Source organism: Aythya fuligula, chromosome 1 (genome assembly GCF_009819795.1).
Source record: "Aythya fuligula isolate bAytFul2 chromosome 1, bAytFul2.pri, whole genome shotgun sequence".
Classification (NCBI taxonomy): Eukaryota; Metazoa; Chordata; class Aves; order Anseriformes; family Anatidae; genus Aythya; species Aythya fuligula.
Window position 1 is genome coordinate 51,311,218 of NC_045559.1, and position 14,814 is coordinate 51,326,031.

Consider the following 14,814-nt stretch of genomic DNA (forward strand, 5'->3'; position numbering starts at 1 on the left):
TCTGCTTATTTATGTATGTTTGATAGACTGTGATTGAAAACTGCCTTTGAAATTGAAGATCTGAATATTTTGTGCATTTAGCTTTTTCTTTCATCCAGTCTTGGGAATCAGATTACACCATGGGCTAGTTTTTCTGAGCAACTTGAATTCATATGTAAAGCTTAGTTCAACATTAGAAAGTTGTCAGTTCACAGTGTGACTTTCTAAAAAATTACAAAAGATAAGACAATATCAAATAAGAACATCCTTAACTGAACTATTTGTTGAATTATTTTCCCATTTCCAAAATAACTCAAATTCAGCCTGAATTCTGCCACTTTAAAACTGCATTTAAATGTGTTGATTTGACCAACTTTACATAAGAAATGTATACAGGCTTCTTAGCTGGACAGATCAGTCCAGTTAAATACAGATACATTTTATAGAGAACATATCTCTGAACTGCATGTAGTAGGAAAAATAGCCTTTTTCTCTTGGTTTGTCTTTCATGCTTTTTCACATATATTATATGGTGAAGATAAATAGGGTAGTACCCTAATAAAGGTTATTTTAACCTCTGGCAATGCTTCTTTTTCAACTCTGTCTCTATGAAGGACAAGAGGTAAGGGAAGTTTGGCATTGCTGCATTCTCATGATTGCTAAAACCAAACAGCGCCGCAAGCCAAAAGAAAGAGTGCTGCTTATCCTATGGATTCCAAAGAAACATCACAACAATGAATTAACCCCAAGAGATTTTAAAGACTTAAGAAATCTGGTTGATTATTAGAGTACATTCTTTCAAGAAAGTTAGAGGACAAGAAGAGTTGTGTAGTTGTCCATTTATAAAAAGGATGTGTTAGAAATTACTGGAAAAGTCACAATATTCTTTAAAGAAAAACATTTAACAGAATTTTATTGAAGAATGTCTTCGAGTGTATTTTTTTCCAAAATGTTTAAGAAGGTCAGATAACTAACTGTTCTCCTAAATTCTTATATATATACATAATATATATATACATATATATATATAATTTATATATAAAATATGTGCATATATGCACAGATGTGATTTCTCTAAATACATATGAGTAAAGCCATACAAATAATTGATTTGGAACTATACACAAATAAATTAATAATTAAAACTTCATGGTCCCAGAAAGTTTTCTTTCACTTAAGTATGTATGTAGATATATAACTTTAACTCTCCACAACCCTGAATTTCATTGTAGTTTATCAAACTCATTCATGACCTACATGACTCACATTTTTTCCAGAATAGCATTTCTGCCTTAAGCCTGACAGTTTTTAAAGGAAGCTTAAGATGTCCCTACTTTTTTTTTTTTTTTTTTTTTTTGAATACACAAATATAAAGTACAGATGGGTAAACAAAAACCACAGTAACCTCAGCTTCAGAGGTTACATGGTTCAAGTAAGGACCAGAAATGAATGCTTCAAAAATCTTTTCAGATGTATATCCCAATCTACCTCAACAAATATCAGGCTCCTGGCACCTTCAGGTCACTCCTGAAATGGCTCTCAGACCCCAAGCACACTCTTCCCCTATTAAAATTACAACAAGCTCCAGGTCTTCCCCTTCCTGATTCTGCCACATTACACAAACGTCCACCTTATCTATGGACTTTAGCTACAAAGTCCCTAGAAGCTTTTTTCTAAATCCTCCTACCTCTGAAGAAATAAAATAAAATAAAATACAAAAATAAAATTAAAAAGACAATGAATTTACACAAACAAAATCTACAAAGCCAGGGAAATCCTCATTTCCACCCCTTAAATAATGTATGCTGAAAGAACACATATTTTCAAAGGAAGATAACCGAAATTGTTCTATCAAGTTTTGTGAAGGAATTCTAAAACCACAATACAAGAGAAAGCTATATTTCAATTTGCAGTTTTGTCAAAGAAAGGGAAGCCAAAAATAACTTAGAAAAAATTATATAATTTAGCTAAACACAGATTCCAAATTATATCTTTAGTGTCATACATCATGAGTGGGTTTTCCTCTGGAAAGTATTTTTTTGAATCTGGCTATTTGACCATTAATTAGATAGAGACAAGCCGTGAAGACAGATTCTATTTAAAAATTAAAAGCATTTCAGTGGTATTATAGAACTGAGATCTCATGGTAGAAGGCCAGAAAGCAATGAGAGCATATTTTGCACCAGCTGTGAAGGCGGGGTGTTAGACATGGTTACAACTCCTTATATCTGTGTTTGTGTTCATCAGAACCTGACTCTGCAACAAGCTACTTCCAGGGCTAAGGATATCTACTAGATAACTGGAAAACATTTCAAGGTTTTATATAAGCATCATTACTGAAACAGGTAGGAAAGAAACCTTATGTATCTGATGATGCCACAGACTAACATGTCATTCATTAATGTAGCAGCTGAAGAAGCAGAATCATATCAAGAGATTCTTTGCATACGTTCATTGAAAAGACTGATCTCCCAATATGTTACTCAAGACAGTCTTTTTTTCTCTATTTTTTAATGAAAAGGATGAATCTGAACAAATCATCAGACACTTTTTTGCTTTTCTGCTACACTGTAACTTCATAACAAATTTCATATAAAAAAGGGATCATATCCTTTGCAGCATAAAACATAGGAAGACTTGATTCTGATCTGTATTTATAAGCCACATTCCTAAAAGCTACAAGAAATATCATGGGGACCTTATAATCTATAGGATAACTATTTTCTGGCATAAACCAGAAAACAGAAATCATTGACACAAGCACACAGTCACAAGCTCATGGTCTGAGATAAACCACATCATGAAGCATTCATTATCTGAAAAGAAAAAAAAAAAACAAACATATTGCGTGTTTCGAGAAATTATACAAATCTGCCTCAGCTCACCTCAAACCCAGTTGACTGGGCTCTTGAGAAGATCTTTGAGCAGTCAGACTGCCTGAACAATACATCGCAATACAGTAAGGATTCATCACCTTATGCAAATACATTATAGAGGCAACCATATACTCTAGGAACACAGATAATTGATACCCAGCTGCTCTGGCAGGAAAGCAAAAAAAGGCTGTGTGGCTGAGTGTGGTTATATAAAAAATGTGAAGAAAACTCCTGGTCATGAATTTCAAAAGCTGTCAAATGGAATGGGATTTAAAAATTCTATTTAAGCAAACTCAAAAGTAGAACAACCCTTTGTCTCAGAGCAATGGATCTATTCCTTTTGATGAAGGAAGCTGTGATGGATTTCTCTTTAGTTTGGTTGCAACATATGGAGTTATTTTCTTTTTCAAAAAGTATTACTAGATATCCCTAACCAAAAAAATATATATATATCAAAAAAATGGTTTTGCAAAATATTTTACCCAATTTCTGTGTCATGTAACTGTCAGTATTGACATCTTGAGGAGAATAAGATATATGTCCACAAACACTGTTCTCAGCAAATAATTGTCTTAAAATTGATCATACTCAATTAGTTCAACCTACTGACACTGACATTCTGCATTTTACTTAAATCATATTCTCATCAAAAAAGTAACAATGCGTATAACCATACATGGTACATGGTTACAAAAAGTAAGAGCTGTGTCAAGAAAATGTGTTGTCAGATTTCATCCACCAGAGGTAAAGAGCTCTGCCTGTAGAGCTCAACATTTGCTACATGGATGGAGTGCTGATGAAAGGTTGTCTTAATATCAGCCTTCTGGAGCATTACAGGCTGGAATTCTGCAAAGTCCACATGAAAGACATGAAAATATCACTGAATACCAGGCTCATACTTTCAGAGACATCTGCTGGCCAGATCTTTCATCTCATCTGGAATAGCCTGTTTGACATTGCACAATACAACAGACAAAACATTACTGCTTTCAATAGGCTCTGAATACCTTTGGCAATATATGGGAGCTGATATGGCTACAAGAAGATACCAGTAATTGTAAAGGTGAAACGATTGCTATTCATGCTGTTGTGAGCTAGATAAAGGCCTTTCCTCCAGCTCAGTCACACACAATTCATTTTTCACATGATATGTTGCCAGAGACTTGTAGCAATATATCACTGCTCAATGCGCTTAACTGGAGTAAACAGGTCTTTGGAAAAGACTGCAGTCTTCCCCATGCTGTTTTGTAACCTCAACTTCCACAAAGCACTATGTCTACTGAACTTGTCATAAAGATATTAAACAGTCCTTTAATGAAGACTGGTACCTAATGAGTGACCAGTCTTCATCAGCATAGTGATATTTTAAATGGTTTAAACAGAAGCTTGCACACTAGTGGCTTTGTAAATTGTTAGATAATACAAAATGAAATCATTACAACTGAAATCTTTCATAATGCTGGTATAAAAATAATGACAACATGACAAAACAGTGAACTATTCAAAAAACATTGGGACAAGATTTACCATGTTTGCATTAACTTGTGATAAGAAAGTATTTTTTTCCCAATTCACTCATCCTATCCAACAGTGAAATCTGCAGCACAAAATGGTTTCCATCCATTTTTCTCCTCCTTCACATCCTATTATATGGGATCTCTTTGTCCAGCAATATGTACTCCTTCCTACACACTTGTTTGAAGCCCAACGCTTGTTTTTGTTATAACATGGGCCAGAAAAGATTGCCCATCCCGATTTCATAATACATTTTCAGTAGGTCTTTTATAGTTATGCCATGTATTTCTTACAATCTCTTCAGTGAACACAAGATACATGCTTGAAACAAACAAACAAAGGAAAAATTATGACAAACATCACAGGACATAAGAAATTTCTGAATTCAGTTACAGCCAATCTTAAAAATCAAAACACTTAATCACTGAACAAAGGATAACCTTTCTGGGCCTATACATTTAAAATTTATCACATACACAGCTCTGTAGAAAAAAATATATTCTTATACTTTTCATCACAAGATGTTAAGGTTTTGAGTAATTTATTTGACAAGAATCTCCAGTTCAGCCTTTGAACCTGGTGCGCAAATTAAAATCTCAGTTCATGGTTCTCCTATCATGATCTGAACAAAATAACTTTATTCAAGCACTGTTCCCTAAAAACATGTTTTACTTCTTTCTTAGTAAATTAAACTACGATTTGGAAAAAATCACACCAGAGGGTGATACAGTGCAAGGCTCTCTGGAATGATCTGGCCTTTCTCTTTTCATGCCTCCCTGAATTCTTCCTTTTCTCCCTGGCCTCAGAAGCACCTGTCCAAATGTGATTACCTTGTCAACAGACAGATGGAATAAGACTACCCATGTAGTTCTACAAAACAAAACAAGTAAAAAACAAAGTCACAAGATTATTGACAGGACAGAGTGAAACAACCTCAACTGACACGTGGCATATGAGACTCTGGACTACAGGCTGAATAATTCAAAACAGGATGTTTTCCTTCTTTTGTAGATAAGCACAGATATTTCTTTACTGTGTGAAAAACTAAAATCTTCCACTTTCTGCTTTTTATTATTCTAGAAAGAAGCCAAGGATCAGAGAACATCAGCTAATGAGACTCTTCTTTTTTGTATATCACAGAATCACAGAATTTCTAGGTTGGAAGAGACCTCAAGATCATCGAGTCTAACCTCTGACCTAACACTAACAAGTCCTCCACTAAACCATATCCTTAAGCTCTACATCTAAACGTCTTTTAAAGACCTCCAGGGATGGTGACTTCATCACTTCCCTGGGCAGCCCGTTCCAATGTCTAACAACCCTTTTGGTAAAGAAGTTCTTCCTAACATCCAACCTAAAACTCCCCTGGCACAACTTAAGCCCTTTCCCCCTCGTCCTGTCACCAGGCACGTAGGAGAACAGACCAACCCCCACCTCACTACAGCCTCCTTTAAGGTATCTGTAGAGTGCGATAAGGTCGCCCCTGAGCCTCCTCTTCTCCAGGCTGAACAAACCCAGCTCCCTCAGCCGCTCCTCGTAGGACTTGTTCTCCAGACCCCTCACCAGCTTCGTCGCCCTTCTCTGGACTTGCTCGAGCACCTCGATGTCCTTCTGGTAGCAAGGGGCCCAAAACTGAACACAGTACTCGAGGTGCGGCCTCACCAGAGCCGAGTACAGGGGGACGATCACTTCCCTAGCCCTGCTGGCCACACTGCTTCTTATACAAGCCAGGATGCTGTTGGCCTTCTTGGCCACCTGAGCACACTGCTGGCTCATATTCAGCCGACTATTAACCAATATTCCCAGGTCCTTCTCTGCCTGGCAGCTTTCCAACCATTCCTCTCCCAGCCTGTAGCTCTGCTTGGGGTTATTGCGCCCCAGCTGCAGGACCCGGCACTTGGCCTTGTTGAACTTTATTTATTGTTGAACTCTACATATTTATTTTAAATTAAAATTAAAAAAATAAATCAACCCTAAAATTTAAGCCAGATCTCTACATTTACACACACACATTTCCTGTCTACAAATGGGGACTCTCCAGCATTTTGCATTATCTTACAATAGGATAGTAATTCTGAAAATCCATCTTAAAATACATGTAGATGCTGGAAGAGGGAAGAAAAAATAATATTCTAAGCTATCAAGTCACCAGAAATTAGTTGGTACAAAGTCCAACTATTTTCTAATGGGGACAGGGAAATGGGACATAATAAGAAGGTTGATACTCAGATGACCATAAGCACACAAAGATTCATTAAAAAAAAATCCTCAGTCATATCCACTTAGGTCTTAAATGATATCAGTTTGCTTTGCTTTACCAGAAACCACAAATAAAAAAGAGAACAAATGTGAACAATTAGAAAACAGACAGATGAATAGGTGAATAAGTCATTAACAGCTGCCTTACTATGCAGAACTAGTCTAGAACCAATGGAAAAAGTATCTATTAAGGCTACAAGGGACAAAATTAGCCTAAAGATTCTTTTTTCTTTTCCTTGCTTACTGAATGATATTTCTCTTGTGAACAATTTTATTTTCTACCTAATTATTACTGAATAATTACAAAATTAATAAATTTGAAGCTAGTTTTTATTTCTTAGAACTGAAACTTCTGACCCAATTTAAATGCTTTGAAATTTAAAGGACATTATATAATTTGCAAAAAAAAAATAATAATAGTAAACATTTCTGGATTTTTTTTTCACTTTTTTTTTTCCTGTTGATTTAGCTTTTTTTTTTTTTTTTCATTTTTTTTTACCACTGTATTCAGACTTCTGTTTGTTTTAGCACTTCAGAGATAAATGAAGAGCTAATAAGCCTGCTTCACCTCTGTTTTGGGGGAGGGGGTTCTTTTTACTGGAATCCTACAACACTGAATCTCAGCTATATTTTCCGTATTTTCAGCTATATTATTGTTCTCATTCTCTCATGAAAATGAACAAAATATGTATTAATACTTTGTTGGCATTATAATCAGTTACTAAAATACTAAAAAGCTAAACATTTTAGAACAAAAGTAGTTGTTTCCTTATTCTCATTTGTTTGTCCTTTAACTGTAGAAATATATGGATTTCTATAGTTGTGACATTAATAGCACAGTAACTAGGAGAGCATCTCAAAGAGCAGGAAGCAATCAATCCATGACAAACACATTTAAATGAGTTATATGTACCAAATGCTTCTTTATTTCTGGACATCCAATATGTTAATTCTTGTCCTGGTAGCCTTTTCAATTTCTTTTATTTTCAAAACTTACATGATTGTTTTAGAATAATATTTTTTACATCACATGTAAATTTTTACGCTAATGACTATGCTTACTTCATAAAACATGAAATCATCCACATTTATTTCTTCATATTCAGCCTCCACTTCATCACTTTTAACAGCTGCAAGAGCACTGGCCAGTTTCCTTCGCAAAAGAAAGCCCTTCCAAGATGCCTAAACAAAAAATTTAAAGCATGTTATATAAAGTCATAGATCAAACCCAACTCCAGATTCTCTATGTTATCCCATTACGAAGATAAAACATCTTGGGCCCTGGTTTAATAGCTCAATGATCTGTTTTTTGAACTTTATGTGACATTTAAAACTACAAGACAAATTAAATGCCAGCACATGTCTAAAGCTTAGAGTACTCAGGAGGCTCTCCACAAGTAAGCAGAAAGGAATCCTGCAACTCCCTCAACTACAAACCTGGGTCAACTAATTAATTATTTGACAATTCCTTCAGGGACTATTATAAACTGAAAGGAATGACCACATACAAAAAAGCTGAGTGTTAACTTTCAAATTACTGAGAATAAAAATACACTTATACTAAATGCTTTATAGTTTACAAGTAGCTATTCTGGGAGATATCTCATGCAATTGACCTAGGTCAGTCACTCTCTCTTAACTGTCTAAGATCTTTATTTTAAAAATATTACTGGTAGGAATAACTATATCTAAGAAAAAGAAGGACATTAGGAATTAAATGCTAGAAAAAGAAGCAAGGTGTTACAAACACATGACAAGCTGTAGAATCATACAAAAGAAAAAATTCCAAGAGATCAAAATTAAATAAATGGAATTAAGAATACTAAATTCAATTACCCCCCAAATGGTTTGATGTAATTAGAATTCAAGATGCCGTAAGCATTTAAATACTGTGCAAAACACTCTCCTGAAGAGTAGTGTTGTCAGAGTAGTGTTGGCGACATTTAAAGGCTTTGCAATGAAGGCACTAAAACAGGAAGGGTAAATCTCATATTCAGACTTAAAATTTAGCTTATTCATTTTTAATACATGATTTCATAATTGCATAAATTATTGAAAACATTGCTGTCTTTACACGTAAAATTCCTGATTTATATACAAATGATTAAATGTATTAGATCTGCTTTCTAATCATTTCATTGGTGTTATTTTCCTACAGATCTTCATAACCATTCAGAAAGAATATCCTGATACTACAGAGTGATCAACTGAGAAATACATTTCATTCAATAAATACAATTAGTTTTTACAGATGCAAAGGAGAAAACAAGTCATAATGGTACATACAGAAAGATAAACTGTAAGCCATCTGTTAACACAGATCTATGAATTCACGAACTCAGTGCTCAGTTGAGATCAAGAATGACAAATTATATTACAGCAATTTTTAAGAAATGAGATGAAAATTCATGATATACCTACCTCTGGAATTCAGTGCTAGTCACTTTTTTAAAATAGGATATAATAGAATAAGATAAAGATATAGGGATAAAAGGATAAGAAGCACAGAGTAATGTGAAAAGAGACTAAATTGACTGAGGTTTTATTAAGGAAAGAGTGAATAATGGAGATGCATGTAAGAGACACACAAATCCATAAAGTGCACAGAACGCAAATAGTGAAAGTGTATTTATTTCCGTATTAACTTTGGAAATCAAATTTGGAAAAGGTTTGGAAAAAAAAAAAAGTAAAAACATTTTATTCAGTATATAATTTTGTAGAACTCAACACTTCAATATAAAGTAGAGGCCAAATAGGTTCAGAAATATATTTTAATATACTAGTAATATAATAGTACATATTATATTAATATTTACATATATTTTATTGATAGTATATTAATATAATATATTTTAATAAAATGTTCAATATATTAATAATTATTAATATTATTAATGTATTATTAAACCAATATATTTTTATCTATTTTTATATATTTTTTCTATTTTACAAACATATACTTTTATATTTATATATATTTATATGCTAATATAGCAATATGTACTAATTAAAATGCTAATATATTATACTAATATATACTAACATACTTTACATATTTTGATGTAATAAATTTAATATACTAGCTACAGACTATACTCCAGAAACAAACTTAGCGATACTAGCTACATTAATTTAAAAATGTAGAAAAATCCATGAACCCTGGCAACTTGTCATATAGATGCTATATCTGTTTAGCAAACTAAGCAGAGCCAAGGCATGGACTTGAGTTCACACACACAGTAATCCATTCTGTTTAACCATTAGCCCAGTATCTGGTATGGTACAACATAGGCCCTGGTGTGTTCTCAATGGCAGTATGAATGTGGCAGTCCTATCTTCTGAGAGATGGGAAGAGAAGGAAAGGCATGAGTAGGTTGGATGGGAGAGAAAGGAAGAGCAGTTAGTTGTACAGATACGAGATACGTTATACCACTTATGCAGCCAGTGTCTGTCATTTTAGTAGCATAGACACACACCAGTAAGAACACAGGCACAATATGCACTAAAACACGGTATTAAAATAATAGTAATAATAATAAAAAAGCTAATTCAGGGAAAATATTTGTTGAATAAAGGGCAAATATTTTTATGCTTCTACAGAACATTTTTTGTAAAGAAAGCTTTTAGAAACTTCAATCTTACAATTTTTAAATAAAGCACACAAAAAAATTAATTACAAAACTATTGATAATATCATTATCATAAGTAATAATAGATAGAAGATGACAAATACACAAAATTAGATTCTTTCTTATTTAATTGGAAAATAAGTACAGAATGCCGCGAACTAACCTGGATTAGTGTGGCAGCTTCATTCTTCCGTCTTGAAACCTCTGTAAAATGATCATTCCTTGTTTTGGTGCAGTTATTTTTCCTCCTGGCATGGTACTTCTTCCAAAGGGACTGGATCATTGATGCTGCCATATGCAGCCTAGTAAGGAATAAGTACCTTTATGGATAACATAACCTCACCAGCAAAAATGGATTATCATAGCTGCCTAACTATAACCAAAAAAAAAACCTGAAAGAATAGTGTTATGCACTGAGAAAAATAGAATGCTCTACCATTAAACTGTAAAGAAATTACAGCACAGATGTGATGCACATGTACAGAAACACAGGAGGATATTTACAACATTTGGAAGACCAATTTATCTAAGAGAACTACTCTACTGGGTATTGTTCCTTTTACATTAACTAGAGAAGAAGTGTCTTTTCAAAATGGTTATCAGGAGCAGAAGTAGCTTAATAATGACTGAAAGATTGGAAAGATCCACTTATCTCCACAGTCTATATAGAAAAATACTGAAGTGAAATAAGGTGAATGCTGAAAACTGCATGATAAGAATAATTCCAATAGAGCAGATGGGAAAACGTTTTCTAAGATAGGAACGTTTTCTAAGTTACTTATTGTTTAAAAAGCACTGATTACAGGTTACTTAGATTTGCTAAGTGATTGAACTCCCTAAACATAAGGTTAATTAATTAATTGTTTCTGATGGAGAAAAAGTTTAATGGGAGCTTTGCATTATGACATTATTATCTTGGAATCCTTCTCTCCACAAAATTTCAGCTTCCTAGTGGGTTTAATAAAATGTGTCTAAATTTCCCCCAGACTTCACATATTTTACACTTTACAATCTGTAGTGCATTTATTTAAATAATAGAGTACTCTTCAGTGAAAAAGACAATCCAGCACAAGTCACAGCACACTTCAGAGGTTAAGCCAGAAGAAAGGAGTACATAAAATATTCCTTTTTCCAAGCATTTTTTCCTTAAAATGTGTTTATTAAGTTTACCAACCTCAAAACATGGTTTATTTATAAGCTTTGCATCCATAAAAAATGATCTGAGTTTAAAAAAAAATATTTAAGTTTATATTCTGCATTGAAGAGAACTGTTCAACAACTGGCTACAGAATGAATTTAAAATTCTAAGAACTCTAAATACACTTTTCAAAAAGATTTTTTTTGAGGCACTCAACTGCCATAATAGACTACTGTAGTCCGATTTTCTAATTTCTGAGAGGCAATGATGAATTCTATGGTCTTCCTGAATAATAATTTTTATGACATATTGTTAGTGTCTTAAAAATCAACCAACTAACCACTACTGCCCATTTACAATAAGTCTAACCAGCATGAAGAAGCATACCTTCCCATGCTTGATTCTCACACAGTATTCAATATGCATACTTTTGAAACTGAATACTTATGAAGCTATAACTAAAAGTTTGTATCTCCAGGGCAAAATTTCTGGGCAAAATAGCTTCTATTTTCCCTGACTGTACATCCAGAACATCTGTACATACCAGCAACAGATACATTCTGAAGAGGTAATAAACCAGTCTGTTTTATGCAAGAGAGAATTTAGGGGCACAGAACAAGTTGAACTGGCCCTTCACCCCTGCCTCTACTTGTAAGAAGTGGGTTGAGGCATGTTGGAGGAGTACCAAGGGCAGGGCAGACTGTTAGCTCTTCAGTCATCACAACAGCAGGAGCCTGGCCTAAGGTCAAGGGAGTCAGATAGTAGATTTAAGCAACTTTTCCATCTTGCTTTCTAAATGATGCCAACTGTAAATTTTACACAGACGAATCTTGAGTGCCTAACAAACAATACAGCAAAAAACTTACACTGGTTTGTAGTTCAAACTCCCTCAAAATTCCAACAAACCACCAAGCCTTTTCATCCTTAATGTTGTAAATTACTTGTGCATTTAAGAGTTGGTGTCACGACAGTATTGCAAAAAAGAAGGAAAAGTTAGGAGGCCAAGTGAAAGTTTCAAAATTCTCTTATTAGTATTTAATAGTCCAGTCTGCATCACCTTAAAGTACTTTGCTGTCTAATAAGCTTCAGAATATTACTTTCACACTATCAGATCACACATCTATGTTTTAAACAAGAAATTCTCACTTATTGCCTATCCATCTAATATATCTGAAAGCAGTCCAACACCCATGTCTTACCTTTCTGTATCATTATCAAAATGCTTAAGATCTCTTCTCACATTACTTGATATAACTGACTGTTGCAATGTGAGCTGGGCTGACATGTTATTGTTGCCTTTGCTCTCCTCACTGTAATTAATACAAGATTCGATGTTCTTCTGCTTCACTCTGTGATCTTCTTTATTTTCCTTTTGGTGCACAGGTATGGAGGAGTTAATGAATGTGGCCTTACTATGGCCAGTAGTAATCCATCTTTCAGAAGGATCCAACAAGACCTGTTTATTTTCTGTCGCACCCATGATAAAGAGGTTATTTTCCTGTAGGCAGCCAGTGGATGTTTGCTTTAAATGATTTTGCAGTGCTTCTGGTCTATCTCTGTCAGTAATGTTTAGTTCACCATACTCATGCGCACATCGATGTTCAATGCTAAGTTTCATTAACTGATTAAAATACCAGCATTGTCTCTGTGCAGCATCAATGGAAGAGGCAATTCTGAAGAAAGATAAAAATGTTATCACATATTTCAGGCTATAAGAACACTTCAAAAATATATATTTCCTCTATTAATTCCTACACTACTCTATATTTTCATGTATCCTTACTTGTTTTCTTATTCTTACAGTTAACAGTAATTACTCTAAAAATTAGTTTCAGCATTTAAAAATCTTAACTACACTTTTTTGGTAGTATCTCAAATATACTAAGACATATTAGCTTTTTTATTTTAATTTATGTCTTTTTGTTTTTCAATGGCTTCAGTCTGAAATAGGCATTATGACATACATTTCACTGTTCATTTTCTATGTGGTTACAAAGCCAAAAATTTTAGAGGCAAATTTTAGAGATGTATTTTTTTTTTTTTTTTTTTTTTTTTTTGGGAACTACGGTATCTAGTATAAAAATAACAGTAACTTTTGAATTTACATTAGAACTACAACAAGAAAACCCAAACTTAGATTCAAACCAACAAACCACAATGTCTAAAGAGAATTTACAAGAATGGAAACTTTTAAATGTCAATACTTTTATTAATATATAGGAAGATGCCACACTAAACTTCAGGAAGAGTTAAAATTCTCTGCATTTTTTTCCCTGGTTAAATACTAGTGGAGTTTCCTGGTTAAATACTAGTGGAGTTCCTGCAGATCTTTGTTCACTTGACTATAAGTCAAGTGAATTGAGGAATTAATAGAGGAAATATTTTATAATAAGCTGTATAAGCCTGGTATACCAATGAAATAGAGTAATACTAATAATAGAGTAATAATAGAGTAATAATAGAGTAATATAATAATAATAATAATATAATAATAGAGAAATAGAGTAATATAATAATAATATAATAATAATAGAGTAATAGAGCCATACAAAGCATCTGATTTCCCATCTGATTGTCAGAAAGAGCCCAGCAACATTAGCCAATGAAGTCTGGCTCTGATTAGTTGTGCTATATCATCCAAGTGACTAGGGCAAATATGAACTAATTGTTACAGATACAGAAGGCTGCCTGTATTTGGACAGTGTTTATCTATTGTAATAGGTAGCAGGTAATTTTGGAACCCGCAAAATGTTTTCCTTTGATACCACAGATAGATGCAGAGATCTGTAATCTGGAGCTATTTTCAGAGGAGCAAAAAGTCAATTCTAGGTCAGCAACACAAGATAAAAAAGTTGAAATAAGATCAATTCTCTTGGGGGTCTGGAAAAATTAGGTCCTAAGATAATAGCTTGAATAACAGAATTTCCTGTTCATCATTCTTAAAAGGCAAAGTTTTTATAATATTTTACTGTGAAAAGTCTATTTAACTAAATAACTATTTCCTCTAGTAAAGTTTAACTAAGAACTTTGTAGACTTTTAAGAACACATAGATCTTACTGGAGGAAAACAGGCACTCTTTGTTAGTGCAAGTTCAGTACTGTCATGTAAAATATGAACAGCTAAATTTGAAGCCAAATCCACACAGCGTAATTATACAACTCATGCATTAGCTGTACAGTGGATTGCCCATTACACAATATTTTCTTTCCTGTTAATTCCACAAATACAGTAACAATTCCTCAAAAGATTTAAACCATCACAAATATTTGCTTGAGGATCTAAAAAGTTCTACCTGTCTCCTCCCACACAGTAAGTACAGTAACTTATTCAATAAGAAATACTAGTAAAATATTTCAGAAATTTGGTGAGAAGAATTAAAAAATAACATGGGAAAAAAAAAAACACAAACATGATCTT

At 33.6% G+C, this 14,814-nt stretch overlaps 1 protein-coding gene across 1 annotated transcript in view; it reads right to left on the minus strand.

Moving 5' to 3' along the window:
• The window catches only part of LRRIQ1 (leucine rich repeats and IQ motif containing 1), a 111,853-nt gene that overhangs the window by 60,218 nt on the left and 36,821 nt on the right, over window positions 1-14,814 (minus strand). The window contains exons 16-18 of the mRNA XM_032208223.1: window positions 12,596-13,069; window positions 10,422-10,560; window positions 7,692-7,811 (exon numbers count right to left, since the gene is read on the minus strand). Of these exons, the coding sequence (XP_032064114.1) occupies window positions 7,692-7,811; window positions 10,422-10,560; window positions 12,596-13,069 (733 nt within the window). The remainder of the gene's footprint in view (window positions 1-7,691; window positions 7,812-10,421; window positions 10,561-12,595; window positions 13,070-14,814) is intronic.